The 15,939-nt window shown below is 46.4% G+C and overlaps 1 protein-coding gene across 1 annotated transcript in view; it reads right to left on the reverse strand.

Moving 5' to 3' along the window:
* Positions 1-15,939, reverse strand: part of SMIM29 (small integral membrane protein 29) — a 48,980-nt gene that overhangs the window by 9,434 nt on the left and 23,607 nt on the right. Inside the window, exon 6 of the mRNA XM_068269391.1 lies at positions 9,934-10,033. Coding sequence (XP_068125492.1) covers positions 9,934-10,033 — 100 coding nt within the window. The remainder of the gene's footprint in view (positions 1-9,933; positions 10,034-15,939) is intronic.

Below are 15,939 nucleotides of genomic sequence, written 5' to 3' on the forward strand. Positions count from 1 at the left end.
GTGTAGAGCACACATACTGGCTATAACGTGCTGCTAATTATAGGCTGTCTGTTCCGTAGTTGTGCACAGTGAACACATTGGAAGCTTTTGGCTCAGCTCAGCACAGCTCAGTAACTTTGCAGGCACTGTGATTACAGCGCAATATGATCCTCCTGCACTGCTCTAAACAGCTGCACTTATCTTCTAGGAATGCTTTGGGGAATGCTATCTTTCAGGCGACGTTTGCATTCAAAGTACACAGATGAACATATAGGTGAAATACATGTAAAGCATAAGATTGCAGCATGTGGGTATTGTGTGCAAACAAACATTTCTGCTCTCTGCTCGTCCCTCCTCCCTTCTCTGTCCACTCCCTGCCCTCTGTCCATCTTCTTCCCTTCTCTGTGTCCACCCCCCCTCCCCTTCTCCTGTCCACAGCAGGGAAAGACCCGTCCTGCTATTCATTTCACCCCGAATGCTTCGGTAGTAAAATGATCCGAGATTCGGATCAAAGATCCGGATCTTTTCAATGATCCGATTCGAATCATCCGGATCATTGAAAAGATCCGAACTTCCCATCTCTAGTCCAGGGGTGTAGGAATTCCTGGCACCATTTTACTCTGCACCTCCTTCTGGACACCAGAAAATGTCTTTCTTAGCAGAAAGTTCTTCTCCTTGGTGTTTCCCAACACTTTCAGCACCAACTCGAACTTTTGATCCTCTATCTGCAAGGTATGTTACTTTACTTTCACTTTCCACATCTTTTGTATCGGCACTCAGATCTTTATAGGCACTTTGTGGTATGGTACCTCCAGTTTTCCCGGCATCAACAGTAGGTGTCTGGGTAAGGTTTCCATATTCCACAACTTTTCTCCTTTCCCTCTGGGCAATTCTTTGGGATACTCTTCTGTTCATCCCACTAGCACCTTCTACACCCACACCAGAGCTCTCTGGCGCACCCTGGCTTGTAGTGACACCAGTTACCCTGGTATGGATGACAGATACTTGCGTGGGAGTTTCACTTACACATGATATTTCATCATCGGCCATATTCTGGTTGAAGTTTTCCTCCTCACTTCCCTCCTCCACTTCACTATCCAGGCCTTTTACTGGCACAAAGGTTTTATACCTCCTTTGGTGTTGCAACGCTTCCGCGAATTGGCCACCATTTTCCTCCAGTTTCTTTAAGTATAATTTCTGTTCACCGTATTTCTTTTTTATTTCGACCAGCCTTACATCATCATGTAATAGCTTGTCACTCCATGATATGCCATATTTGTGCTTTATCTCCAGAAAGCTTTTCTTCAGCTTTGCAAGCTCTGTGGTACAGTCATTCACTGCTGCTATCCACTTCACTACATCATCCGTCACATCTTTGCCAGTTACTTCTCCCCCTTTCAGGTAAGCCAGACTAGGGGGGGTATGATCCGGCTGCTCCATCACCGGAGCAGCCGGCTAGCACAGGAAAGGTCCCTGCTAGGCCAAGGCCTTCAGGCAGGGGCCTTGAGTCCACTCCTGTCCAAAGAACTGGCACGAAGATCGGCAAGAATTTCCACCACTGAAGACCCACCGCTGGAAGTCAGGAGCTCCTTCACACACAACCTCACCCCTATGGTAGGATTAGATTGTGAGCCCCTCAGAGGGACAGTTAAGTGACAAGAGAATATAATGTACAGCGCTGCGGAAGATGTCGGTGCTATATAAATACAAAATAATAATAATAATAAGTGAGCAGAGATTCACCCATGTATCTTCGGGATGAAAATGCAATCCACTTAAATCCAGCATAGCTCTTTTACTAAAATCGCTTTATTGTTCAAAAAAAATTACATTAAAAAATGCTGTTAAGAGTGGCTACAGCCCGCTGTTTCGAACCTCCATAGCTCTTGTTTATGCCACACAGCACCAGGGTCCAGGTCAAAGGTAGTCTGGCGAAGATTTATAAGGATATCTAACCTCCCTGGTGGTAACCAGAGCTCAGCTCGGGGTAGTGAAATATCTGGTTTTCCTGCAGTTTTGGAGTCCCGCGCTCAATCAATACTGCGCAGCGGGACTCCAACTTCTCTCCCTGGCTGTCAGCTTCTTTCTCTGGCCACCGGGATCCCCATATCCCAGCTCCTTTCGGGGTCCCGGCGGCGAATCAGATCAGCAGAGCAGCGGTATGGTGTGACGTCGGAGGGGGTGGTGTGGGCAATTTGAAAACTTAAAAGGTGATTGGCCCATTTTTTGCATGTATTGGATACAAATGTGTTAAATACATGTGTATCCAGTGCATTTTAGTCATTTGGTTCCCTGCTGCTTCTGAGCAAGTGCTTGTGTGATCTGCTGACCTGCCTTATTCCAGGATTACCGGTTACCGATTTTTGCCTGGATTTTGACTTCTCTCTGCCTGCCACATGTACCGACCACTGTCTGGATTTCGATTACTCTCTTTGCCTGCCGCCTCTGCTTGGATTTGATTACTCTCTGCCTCTCACCTGCCCGTCACCCGCTATGGCGTCAGCCTCAACGTGTATCACACCGGAAGCGCTGAAGAGAGTTTGAGGACCGCGATTCTGATCTGCAGTTGCTGGTGGACTTGAGTGACAGCGACGCACCTGGAGATCTGTCATCCGACTCGGGTAGCAAGAGCGACAGTGACTTCATCACCACCGAGGTTAGTGATGTACGCATTTGGTGCCCCATTGACACTAATCAGGCTCTGCCACCTCCCCCACGTTTCCCTTTTACTGGGGAGTCTGGCCTGAAGATAGAGTGCTAGCACAACACCCTGGCCTACCTGCAGCTCTTTTTCAATAATGCTGTCATTGAAAAAAATTGTGGTGGAGACAAACCGCTATGTCACACAAGAACTGGCTGCTCCACAAAGGCGCTTTTCAACGAGCAGGATGTGGGAGCCAGTCACGGAGGACTTGTGGCTTTTCTTTGGACTAATAATTCTGCAGGGGGTGCAGTGCACAAGCCTACGAATGTGACTGAACTGGAGGCTTTTGCCCATAAAGAATGGGCTAAGATACCCGTAGATCGCTGCAAGACACTTGTGTCAAGCTATGCTTCACGTTTCAAAGCGATTATAACTGGATAAGGATGTTGTACTAAGAATGAATGTCACTTGTGGGGGTTGAATAAAGCTGATAATGATGTGAGCACAGAAAATACATCTGTGGTTATTTCATTATAAATGTTATGTTATATTTGTCTGCCTTACAAGTGCTTCTTTGATTTAATTGTAAACAAGATGACTGAAATTATCAAAATCAATGTCAAACTGGCCAAAACACTCAATTTCACTGCTCTGACTGCGGGGGCGCTTTTTGCACGGCGTCCCACGTGCTAGCCCGGCCGGCATTGATGCTGGATGGTCTGTTGTCAGGCAGTGGAAGTACGCTACATCTACGGCTGCCATTTGCTCACCGCTGAATAGTGACTCATCCTGATGCAGACTACGGAGATGCGCTTAAGCCACCAAAATCATAGTGGGAAGATTCAAGCAGCTGAGGTGGTGAGATTATTACAGGCAACTGTTGCCCTGCTTCTTGAAACTGCTTTACTAACCTGTGTCTCTCCCTTGGGGCTTATGCACTAACAACTGCTTATTGCTGCTGTGTAGGTGGACTTCACGCCCCCTGTGGGGAGCTGGAAGCTTTTTATCAAGTAGCCGCACATACATATATGTCTGTCTGGGCCCATGTGTCAGAATGCAAGGTGTTGGTGGTTGTGAGTGCCGGCTTAGCATAGTTAGATACTGGCTAATGTTTGAGCATATTCATTGGGTACTGTAGCTCCAGCAGGAGATTTTAGCTGGTTTTAGAGAGTGCTGATTTTTGCATGCAATCAAGCAAGTGTGTAATCCATTTATATTTGAATACATTTATACTATCTGGTTTAACATATCAAGAACCCGTGTCATTCTCTAAATTATTCCAATGTACAATTTGGGTGATATGTTTCTTTATAGAAGTTATACCAGGAGTATGGATGAGAGCAGTCCATATAACTCATTTTGGGAGGAATGTTACACTTATTATTCTAGTTGCACTATACAATGCTGTAGAGCCTCAATGGCAGACAATACTGCCCTCTCCCTTCCAATATATAACTACAGCTGTTGAAAGACTGCACAAACTGCACAAAGAGATATCAACGCAGAATCAGTTCATTTTACTGTGTAAAATAATACTTTCAGCCAGGGGCGCAACTAGAAATGTCTGGGCCCCCCTGCAAAACTTTTGGATGGGGCCCTCTCCGGAAGCAGGAAATTTAGGCGCCATCGCAGCTGAAGTTTGGGTGCCACCATAACTGCTCTTAGTATTATACATAGAAATTTCGGTACCTGCTATTTGAAATTTGGGGTTTATGTAAACTGTGGCTACAATCTATAACCAATGGCAGCAACTAACATTTTTACTTGTTTGCGGCAGGGAGGACGGTTAAGGTTAGGCTTCAGAAAGGAGGGTTTTTAAAGTTGGGGGGGGGGGGGGGGGTTAGGCAGGGAGAATTCTCTGTGAGAATAGGGTTAGGTTTAGCTGCAGTAATATAATGGCAACGTTAACGACCTCCTCAGCTGAGTTTTATCTAGCCTGTGTACAGGGCTAAAGACAGCCACATGATGGAGGGGTGGGATGAATGGATTGACAGAGGAGTAGCAGTGATATGATACAGTGAGGGATAGAAACAGGGCTGTGGAGTCGGGCAATTTTGGGTGCCTGGAGTCGGGAAAAAATGCACCGACTCCGACTCCTAATGAATTTGTAACTGTAATTAAAATAGAAAATATGATAAAATGTTCTATTTCTCAGATAATAGTCATTAAAAATAATGTATATATACAGTAATAGCTGTGCTTAGTCCACAAAAATGAAATAAACCAATCAAAATTAGTTACTTGTGCTGCTTCAATAAAGCAGTCCCCGTATTTTTAAGGTCAGATATACATATCTGATTGTGACTGTATATATGTTGTGTACACAGGAATCTCTTATATATGTTACGGCCAGAACCCGAAGTTTGGCCACTTCTAGTTCTGGCCAGCCACTTCGGGTTCTGGCCGGCCAATGTGCGAAGTGGCCGCTGCGCTGCGGCCAATGTTAGAAATGGATTTATTCCTATGACATTAATGTATCTTCTGGCCGCAGCGCAGCGGCCAAACGTATAACCACTTAGTTAATTTAATGCAATTAAGCCGGCGGCAATGTAACAATTCAAGCCGCCGGCTTTTTCTCTGCCTCTCTCTCCTTCTCCCCCCGCCTCTCTCTCTCCTTCTTCCCCCCGCCTCTCTCGCTCTCCTATGGGCAGCCGGGAGCCCCCCCCCCCCCCCCCGGAGTCGTTCGTCGCGGCAGGGAATCCTGCCGTTCTTGCAGAGCGGGTGCTGGCAGAAGCAATGTCCGCAGCCTCCCCGCTCTGCTTTCCTGGTGCGACGAACGACTCTCGGGGACACGCGTGTCCCCCGCCGGCTGCTCATAAGAGGAGAGAGAGAGAAGTGGCTGGCCAGAACTAGAAGTGGCCAAACTTCGGGTTCGGGCCGTAACATATATACTAAATAACATCTATGCTGTAAGAATAAAGCCTGATGTGTAGCTGTGTCACTAATAGAGATGGTCAACGAGATGGAAATAATTCTGCATTGATGCTTATTTATGCAAATGTATGCACTCCCTTTGCTGATGAAATCAAATAATTTGATATGTTGTTAAAATTTGGTTTGGTGACTACAAATTAAAGGGTAACTGAGACGGATGAAAAGTAAAGTTTTATACATACCTGGGGCTTCCTCCAGCCCCCTTCAGGCTAATCAGTCCCTCGCTGTCCTCCACCACCCGGATCTTCTGCTAGGAGTCCTGGTAATTCAGCCAGTCAGCGCTGTCTGGCCGCATGCCGCTCCCACAGCCAGGAACATTCTGCACCTGCGCAATAGTGCTGCACAGGTGTAGTATGCTCCTGGCAGCGGAGTGTGTGCATGCGCACTACGCCCGACTGGCTCAAGTACCTGGACTCATAGCAGAAGATCCAAGTGGTTGAGGAGGACAACGAGGGACTGATTATCCTGAAGGCGGCTGGAGGAAACCCCAGGTATGTATAAAACTTTAATTTCATCTGTCTCAGGTTTACTTTGTTACACAGTAGTACTATACTCTACATATGCACTCCCCACAGAGCTGCAGGGAATCCACTGAGAATGCTGTGCACATTGAACACAGAGGTGTTGTCTGTTTACAATCTCCTCATTCCCCTGCAGAGTACCTGCACATCACTCTTACATGTACCCACAGTCACATTGCCTAGGGCCTGATAGATGTTCTTTGTTCCGGTTTGTACCTTTTACAAGTACTCTTACCAAGGACTAGTTTTAGTCTAAAGGGAATAAATATAGTAGTCTACATATCCTCACTTCAGTTGTCTTGTAAAATTCCTAAGCGTTGGCAGTTAAGAGACGAATTTCATGTTACATACTTTTAATCAACAAAATTGTAATATGCAAATTAGAGGAGTCGGAGGAATCCTAAACTGAGGAGTCGGAGGATTTTTGGACCGACTCCACAGCCCTGGATAGAAAGCCACATGATGAGAGGAGGTGACAGAGTGGGAGAGACAGTGACATTGTGGATGGCGAGTAAGGGTGAGCAATTGAATTTGGAACAGCCTTCTGAATGCTTCGATTTTGATTCTTTACATATTTAGACAGCGGCGGGGGAGTTTAACTCACCCTTAGTGCTGCCACATCCTGCTGCACTACACATTGCGTTCCAGCTCTCTGACACTTCCTCCTTTTGGCTGTGATGGAGGAAGAATCAGAGAGCTGCCTAGAACTAAACATGGAGCGCTGGGGGCAGAGGTGGCAAAAAGGGTGAATTAAATCTCCTCACCGCTGTACAAATATGTAAACATTCAGATTTGAAGCATTCAGAACAGTGTTCCAAATTCAAACGCTCATCCTTAGTAGTGATATTGACAGAACGGAGGAGACAGCCATGGGGATGGACCACAATAAAAAAAGAAACACAGGGAGAGGGAGAAAGCCACACAGAAACACAGAGAGACATGTCAGGGGAGTGAGAGATGCAAGAGTCAAACATGCAGAAACATCAGCTTTGTGAAAGGGTAGACAGAAAACTCACAGGCAAGTTGCAGGAAGCCATAAAGTAGTACAACTGCATCGAAATTACTAAAAAATACCTCAAAAATTCCCTTTGCTGCTGGTGGGGGGAGGAGAAAGAACACCCACTCTGGACGGCTTAAATTGCCTGCAGCCGGGTGTGTGTAAAGCAAACAGCGGCGTGCAGGAGAAGATAGCGTCTAGAGAAAGGTCAGAGGTGAGCAAAGTGATCTGCAGGGGTCACTCATTTGCATACTCACTGCTCGCAGCACTCCCGTGGCTCTGTCCGTCTGCTATAGGCACACAGTATGTGCAGCTGATGCCAAGTCCAGAGCCCGGCTGTAATCTCACCCTTCCTGTCCTCACCGGTATATGTTGAGCAGCAGCATGAATTCCCCACACGTCGGCACTTCAACTCTGCACTGCGTCACTACTTACACTTTCCGGCTTGTCCTGCCATCCACCCTCGCCGCTGTCAGCAGCCAGGCACTACTCCTACAAGACTAGTAGGCAGCTAGCATAGACAAGCCCCCATGAGATCCGGGCCCCACTGCAGTCACAGATGCTGCAGGGGCTATAGTTACGCCCCTGCTTTCAGCACACTACTTGGTAAATGAAGCCGGTAAATTTAGTAGTAAGTAACCTCTGCCTCCCAGCCCAACTGGATCCCACGCTAATGTAATTTTATTTTCATATCCAGCACCAAAGACTACTTCTGGTCCCACCACTCTGCCTGACACATAAGTTTGTTCCTGTAAGCTGAGGTCACATGAGAGGGAAAGTAGAATAATTCTCTGCCCTGATATCAGAAGTATTCTGTGATCTGGGTTTTGAAAAGAGTAACACCAGAGGCTTCTTGCCATATACATTCAGAACAGCAACCATTTGATAAGGGTAAACTGTGCAGGCAGGCAACTTGTCAGAGGGTCATCTGTATACAGCACAAAGTTTCCAAAATGGTGTGGCTGAAGGGAAACTAATGAGCAAGAATAATGTATTGCTGATAACTGCCTTATTTCAAAGGGGTTCTGTTGAGGCTTTTAAAAACAAAAAACAATGTAGAAGCGGCTGTGCTTGAGAAGTATCGCGGTTGCGCTAGGCTAGACATTACATTGTGCGGAAGTAGGAACGATCGCGCGAAAGTTAAGAGCACGCTACGCTGACAGGAGCACGCCACCTGCGCTGCTTGAGCTTGGTATGTTTAGTGAATCTATAGTGAAAAGCTACTTTTAGAAATGTTTATATGTTGCCAGTAGATGGGCTTTTAAAGAGGTTCTGTGGAGGCTTTTAAAAACAAAAATCAGACACTTACCTGGGGCTTCTATCAGCCCCCTGCAGCTGTCATGTCCCACGCCGTCCTCCTACGATCCTCTGTTCCCCGCAGCCAGTCCCGGTCTAGTTAATCGTCTAATACCACTGCAGCTGCGCAGCCGTGCATGTGCACCCTCCCCCTCGCGTCTCTGGGAGCTTACTGCCCAGACACAGTACGAGGTTTTCGCGTACTGCGCCTGCGTAGTAAGCTCCCAGAGACGCAAGCGAGAGCAAGAAGCATTAGTCTAGTTAGAGGAATAATTAGACCGAGACCAGCTGCGGGGAACGGAGGATCGTAGGAGGACAGTGAAAAACAGGACAGCTGCAGGAGGCCGATAGAAGCCCCAGTTAAGCGTCTGATTTTTGTTTTTAAAAGCCTCCACAGAACCTTAGCCCATCTACTGGCAACATATAAACATTTCTAAAAGTAGCTTTTCACTATAGATTCACTAAACATACCAAGCTCAAGCAGCGCAGGTGGCGTGCTCCTGTCAGCGTAGCGTGCTCTTAACTTTCGCGCGATCGTTCCTACTTCCGCACAATGTAATGTCTAGCCTAGCGCAACCGCGATACTTCTCAAGCGCAGCCGCTTCTACATTAATGTAGTAGCGGCCGTGCCAGTAGAGCGTGCTCGCATGTATTAGCCCATGCTGCTTGACCGCAGTGGTATGTTTAGTGAATAAACTTTTTTTCTTGGATGGATACTGTGTTGCTGCAGGACAGCTTTTGTCAGCAATCTTGCCTAATCATTTAATGTAACTAACTCTCCCACCAAGTATACATGCAGGCTACATAGGAGGGAGGGTGTGATGCAGAACTTTCTGCATAATACGTTGGATCTGCGTTATATACTTTATCTCTGTGGTGCAGAGATCCCCAACCCCCAGTCCGCAGCCTAATACTGGTCCATGGGCTGTTTTGAGCCAGTCCAGGAGCCTGGCCTCTCTTTCTCTCTAACTTGATTCATGCAGAGCAGCATGTATGCAGATCATCATCAGGTAGTGTCATCCTCTCCATACAGCCATCTGCACCATACTTTGTACTTCTGCCGATGCCTGTTAGCAGACCGGCGCTCCTGATGGTGTGGCATCTATGCATATAAATACAGAGCACACTGTTGAGGGGGGTTTGCAGTTTTTTGGGGGGGCCCTGGCCCATTTTAAAATGCCTGTGTGAGGTTTAGGAAGGCCCCAATGGCTATCCACACACCCACACTTTTACCCTCAACGCTCCACCATACCTCCTGCATCCCTCTCCTGCCTCAGAAAATCACTGCGGCTCCCGAGACGATCGCACCGGTCAAGAAAGATCATCTGAAACCATCATAAACAATAATTTCAATCAGCAGAAGACTAAGGTGTGTATGTAGCTTAAAGCAGACCTGAAGGGTGCCAGTTCAGTACTCCTAAGCCCACTACCATTATGTTCAAATATACTTGAGTTTAATGTAATTCAAGCATCAAAAAGGGGAAAAAAAAAAAAAAAAAGACGACGACCCAGACTTCTCTGAGTTCTAAATCTGAACTTGAGACCTAGCAATATCGCCGTACCTTTGTCTCTTGCCCCAGCAGTTCCTGTTCTGCCTCATGTATTTCCTCTGCTGGGTCATAGCTGTACAATGGGAGTAGATGATGTCTTAGCCGGTCCACTCTGGAACACAAAAACATGGACCTTGTTAAAAACTGCCTTGAAAGGAATACATAGTGCTTTTTATTACGGCTGTTTTATTTTATTTATTTAATGCACTATACAGATTTTATTATGAACGTATGTATAGAACAGTTTTTTGGTTTTTTTTAACCAAAGTAAACAACTATAGACACTGCAAAATCCCTGTTAATTATAGTGCGCTATTCATGGATACTTGATGGATTCTGAACCAAATTAAAGGGAACCTGAAGTGAGGAAACTCACTGTGTAGAAGGAAGGCTCTGGATACCATACAGCCTTCCATGCCCTCAGTCGGTCCAGTCCCCAGCTGCAGCTATTCAACCTGTTAGCTCAAATAGCTCTTCAGTACCACACCAGTAGCAATCGGAAGTGCTCGAGAAGTTACTAAGATAATCGCTTCTGTACGCAACAGGAGTCGAGGCTTGCGCATGCGCCATACAGGCACGCGCGTCTTCTGAACTACTCAGGAATGCAAATACTTACAAAAGGCTGCCTGGGGAGTGTCGAGGACATAGGAATGACGAGTCGCACTGAGGTTCGAGAACCAGAATTTTCCCGCTACTTATGTATGCCTCAAACCTGAAGAAACTTTCCTCACTCCAGGCTTGCTTTAGGCAGGGAACACTTGTCTTTCAGTTTTCTGCGCGCGTTTTTCTGCTTACGTTTTCTGCACACCAAGTGTGTTTCTATGCAGGAAAAAAACGTGCGTGGTTTTTTCACAGCAGTTGATGTAATTGATAGAGAAAACTGAAAAAATGTGCAGAGTCATCATGCAGAATGTCAGTTTTTTCTCTGCGCACGAACATCATGTTAAGTGTGAACTAGCCCATTGATTAACATGAGTTCTCAGTTTTTCTGTGCAGAAAACGCGCACAAAATCAGTTAAGTGTGTTCCCTGCCTCTAAGCCCCATTTCAGGCACATATGGTTTTCTAGACTTGTATGCAGTCAGTTGCCAAGCTCCTTTACGTCTGTGCAAAAGGTCCTTGATAGGCCAGCGTCAAATGTCTTGTAAATTTGCTGATTAAGGAATGTGCAAGTCTACCACAAGGCCTGGTTCACACCATGCTGGAGAGGTAGCCTATCCATATAGTATGGATGCTTTGTACTGCTCCAGAGGATTGCTGCAGTGTCTGCTGCACTTAGGAGTAGATGTGTGCCATTGTACAGGATGAATGACAATGCATCCACTGTCTATAAAAATGGTGTCAGTCAGGAATTTCCTTTGAGGTAATGCAATGGGCAAACTCGTACCCGGGGAAAAGAAACTTTGTGCACAGGCTGGCATTGATCCAATTTTGCAAGTCAGTTGTTCCGCTGTTGTCCGCTCTGGGAAACTGGTTGCCAGCAGACCTAGTAGGACTCAAACCTTGGACCCATTCTTTAACTGATCAGTGCTTTAGGCTCAGCGCTGGGTAATATGTTGGTGCTTTATAAATATAATAAATAGGCATAAACAATCATATCAGAATAGCAGCAAAACCCCCTACCTACAATAAAAAAACAGAAAACCTTGCCCTGACAAGTCAATCATCCTCAGTTAGCCAAATGTAGTGTGTTTGGTGGTGTCTGAGATAGAGGACACAGCTATTGTAAATAGTGGTAAAGCCTTTTTGTACAAATCTTACAAAAAAGATATTGCAGTTTTAGAGCAGGTGCAGAGACGAGCAACAAAATTGATACGTGGGATGGAAGGTCTCACTTACCAAGAAAGGTTAGATAAACTGGGTTTATTTAGTCTAGAGAAAAGACGCCTTAGAGGAGATCTAATTAACATGTATAAATACATCAGAGGGCAATATAATAGCTTGGCGGATGAGCTTTTTGTCCCTAGGCCTTCTCAAAGGACATGATCTGCGCATGGAGGAAAAACGTTTTAGCCACTTATTTGGGAAAGGGTTCTTTACAGTAAGAGTGATTAAGATGTGGAATGCATTGCCACAGGAAGTCGTTATGGCAAACTCTATACCTGCATTTAAAGGGGGCTTAGATGCTTTCCTTGGGTTGAATGACATCCATGGCTACAATTACTAGGTAAGGCCTAATGATGTTGATCCAGGGATTTTATCTGATTGCCATCTGGAGTCGGGAAGGAATTTTTCCCTTTTGGGGCCAATTGGACCATGCCTTGTAAGGGTTTTTTCGCCTTCCTCTGGATCAACAGGGATATGTGAGGGAGCAGGCTGGAGTTGTACTTTGTACTGGTTGAACTCAATGGACGTATGTCTTTTTTTCAACCAAAATAACTATGTAACTATGTAACATAGTAAATGGAACTTGGCCAAAGCATATATCAAGGGGTCATGTGATGTCACTTACTGATATTGTACGCTGGATCTCTAAGCGATGCAATGAAGTGACAGGCTATTGTATTGCTAACATTCTGGAGTCTACTTGAATAAAGATATTTTTCAGTGAATAACTGATTGTGTGTCTACTTGTGGGTAACTACACACAAAGTCCACCACTTCCTCCCCTTTATAACTATTTTATCCTTATCTGGCGCCTCCGTTTTGAACAATTGTTTATACTATTGCATTGTACTTGCACCCATCCTGCCCCTCCTTTATTTCCTTTTAACCACTTGAGGACCGCCCCCAGCCGATGGGCGGCGGCAAAGACCGGGCCCAAACGACCGCAATACGCCCATCGGCGGGGGCGGCTGCGGGAGTGTCTGTGCGGCGATCGCGTCATTCGTGACGCGATCAGCCGCCGGGGACTGGCTCCGCCCACCGTTCGTTGTAACCCGCCGGCCGTTCGGAAGCGCCGGCGGGTTACTAGCACCCGGATCGCCGCATGTAACAAGTATAATAGGCTTTGTAATGTATACAAAGCCTATTATACTGGCTGCCTCCTGCCCTGGTGGTCCCAGTGTCCGAGGGACCACCAGGGCAGGCTGCAGCCACCCTAGTCTGCACCCAAGCACACCAATTTCCCCCTCCCCTGCCCCCTGATCGCCCACAGCACCCCTCAGACCCCCCCCTGCCCACCCCCCAGACCACTGTTTGCACCCAGTCACCCCCCTAATCACCCATCAATCACTCCCTGTCACTATCTGTCAACGCTATTTTATTTTTAAGTCCCTAATCTGCCCCCTACTCCCTCCTGATCACCCCCCCACCCCTCAGATTCTCCCCAGACCCCCCCCCAGACCCCCCCCCGTGTACTGTATGCATCTATCCCCCCTGATCACCTGTCAATCACCTGTCAATCACCTGTCAATCACCCGTCAATCACCCGTCAATCACCCCCTGTCACTGCCACCCATCAATCAGCCCCTAACCTGCCCCTTGCGGGCAATCTGATCACCCACCCACACCAATAGATCGCCCGCAGATCCGACATCAGATCACCTCCCAAATCCATTGTTTACATCTCTTATCTCCTCTAAACACCCACTAATTACCCATCAATCACCCCCTATCACCACCTGTCACTGTTACCCATCAGATTAGACCCTAATCTGCCCCTTGCGGGCACCCAATCACCCGCCCACACGCTCAGATTGCCCTCAGACCCCCCCTTATCAATTCGCCCGTGCAATATTTACATCTGTTATTCCCTGTAATAACCCACTGATCACCTGTCAATCACCCATCAATCACCCCCTGTCACTGCCACCCATCAATCACCCCCTGTCACTGCCACCCATCAAACAGCCCCTAACCTGCCCCTTGCGGGCAATCTGATCACCCACCCACACCAATAGATCGCCCGCAGATCTTCTCTCCTCTAAACACCCACTAATTACCGATCAATCACCCCCTATCACCACCTGTCACTGTTACCCATCAGATTAGACCCTAATCTGCCCCTTGTGGGCACCCAATCACCCGCCCACACCTCAGAACGCCCTCAGACCCCAGCCCTGATCACCTCGCCAGTGCATTGCTTGCATCCATTTCCCCCCTCTAATCACACCTTGAGACACCCATCAATCACCTCCTGTCACCCCCTAGCACACCTACCCATCAGATCAGGCCCTAATTTGCCCCGTGTGGGCTCCTGATCACTCGGCCAAACCCTCAGATCCCCCTCAGACCCCCTTCCGATCACGTCCCCAGTGCATTTATTGCATCTATTTTCCCCTCTAACCGCCCCCTGAGACACCCATCAATCACCTCCTGTCACCCCCCTAGCACTCCTATCCATCAGATCAGGCCCAATACATCCTGTCATCTAAGAGGCCACCCTGCTTATGACCGCTTCCACAAAATTTGCCCCCTCATAGACCACCTGTCATCAAAATTTGCAGATGCTTATACCCCTGAACAGTCATTTTGAGAAATTTGGTTTCCAGACTACTCACAGTTTTGGGCCCGTAAAATGCCAGGGCAGTATAGGAACCCCACAAGTGACCCCATTTTAGAAAGAAGACACCCCAAGGTATTCTGTTAGGTGTATGATGAGTTCATAGAATATTTTATTTTTTGTCAAAAGTTAGAGGAAATTGGATTTTTATTGTTTTTTTCACAAAGTGTCATTTTTCACTAACTTGTGACAAAAAATAAAATCTTCTATGAACTCACCATACCCCTAACGGAATACCTTGGGGTGTCTTCTTTCTAAAATGGGGTCACTTGTGGGGTTCCTATACTGCCCTGGCATTTTAGGGGCCCTAAACCGTGAGGAGTAGTCTAGAATCCAAATGCCTCAAAATGACCTGTGAATAGGACGTTAGGCCCCTTAGCGCACCTAGGTTGCAAAAAAGTGTCACACATGTGGTATCGCCGTACTCAGAAGAAGTAGTATAATGTGTTTTGCGGTGTATTTTTATACATACCCATGCTGGGTGGGAGAAATCTCTCTGTAAATGGACAATTGTGTGTAAAAAAAAATCAAATAATTGTCATTTACAGAGATATTTCTCCCACCCAGCATCTGTATGTGTAAAAATACACCCCAAAACACATTATACTACTTCTCCTGAGTACGGCGGTACCACATGTGTGGCACTTTTTTGCACCCTAAGTGCGCTAAGGGGCCCAAAGTCCAATGAGTACCTTTAGGATTTCACAGGTCATTTTGCGACATTTGGTTTCAAGACTACTCCTCACGGTTTAGGGCCCCTAAAATGCCAGGGCAGTATAGGAACCCCACAAATGACCCCATTTTAGAAAGAAGACACCCCAAGGTATTCCGTTAGGAGTATGGTGAGTTCATAGAAGATTTTATTTTTTGTCACAAGTTAGCGGAAAATGACACTTTGTGAAAAAAAACAATTAACATCAATTTCCGCTAACTTGTGACAAAAAAAAAAAAATCTTCTATGAACTCACCATACTCCTAATGGAATACCTTGGGGTGTCTTCTTTCTAAAATGGGGTAATTTGTGGGGTTCCTATACTGTCCTGGCATTTTAGGGGCCCTAAACCGTGAGGAGTAGTCTTGAAACGAAATTTCTCAAAATGACCTGTGAAATCCTAAAGGTACTCATTGGACTTTGGGCCCCTTAGCGCAGTTAGGGTGCAAAAAAGTGCCACACATGTGGTATTGCCGTACTCAGGAGAAGTAGTATAATGTGTTTTGGGGTGTATTTTTCCACATACCCATGCTGAGTGGGAGAAATATCTCTATAAATAGACAATTGTGTGTAAAAAAAAATAAAAAAATTGTCATTTACGGAGATATTTCTCCCACCCAGCATGGGTATGTGTAAAAATACACCCCAAAACACATTATACTACTTTTCCTGAGTACGGCAATACCACATGTGTGGCACTTTTTTGCAGCCTAACTGCGCTAAGGGGCCCAAAGCCCAATGAGCATCTTTAGGCTTTACAGGGGTGCTTACAATTAGGCACCCCCCAAAATGCCAGGACAGTGAACACACCCCACAAATGACCCCATTTTGGAAAGTAGACACTTCAAGGTATTCAGAGAGGA

The sequence above is a fragment of the Hyperolius riggenbachi genome, chromosome 2, assembly GCF_040937935.1.
Source record: "Hyperolius riggenbachi isolate aHypRig1 chromosome 2, aHypRig1.pri, whole genome shotgun sequence".
NCBI lineage: Eukaryota > Metazoa > Chordata > Amphibia > Anura > Hyperoliidae > Hyperolius > Hyperolius riggenbachi.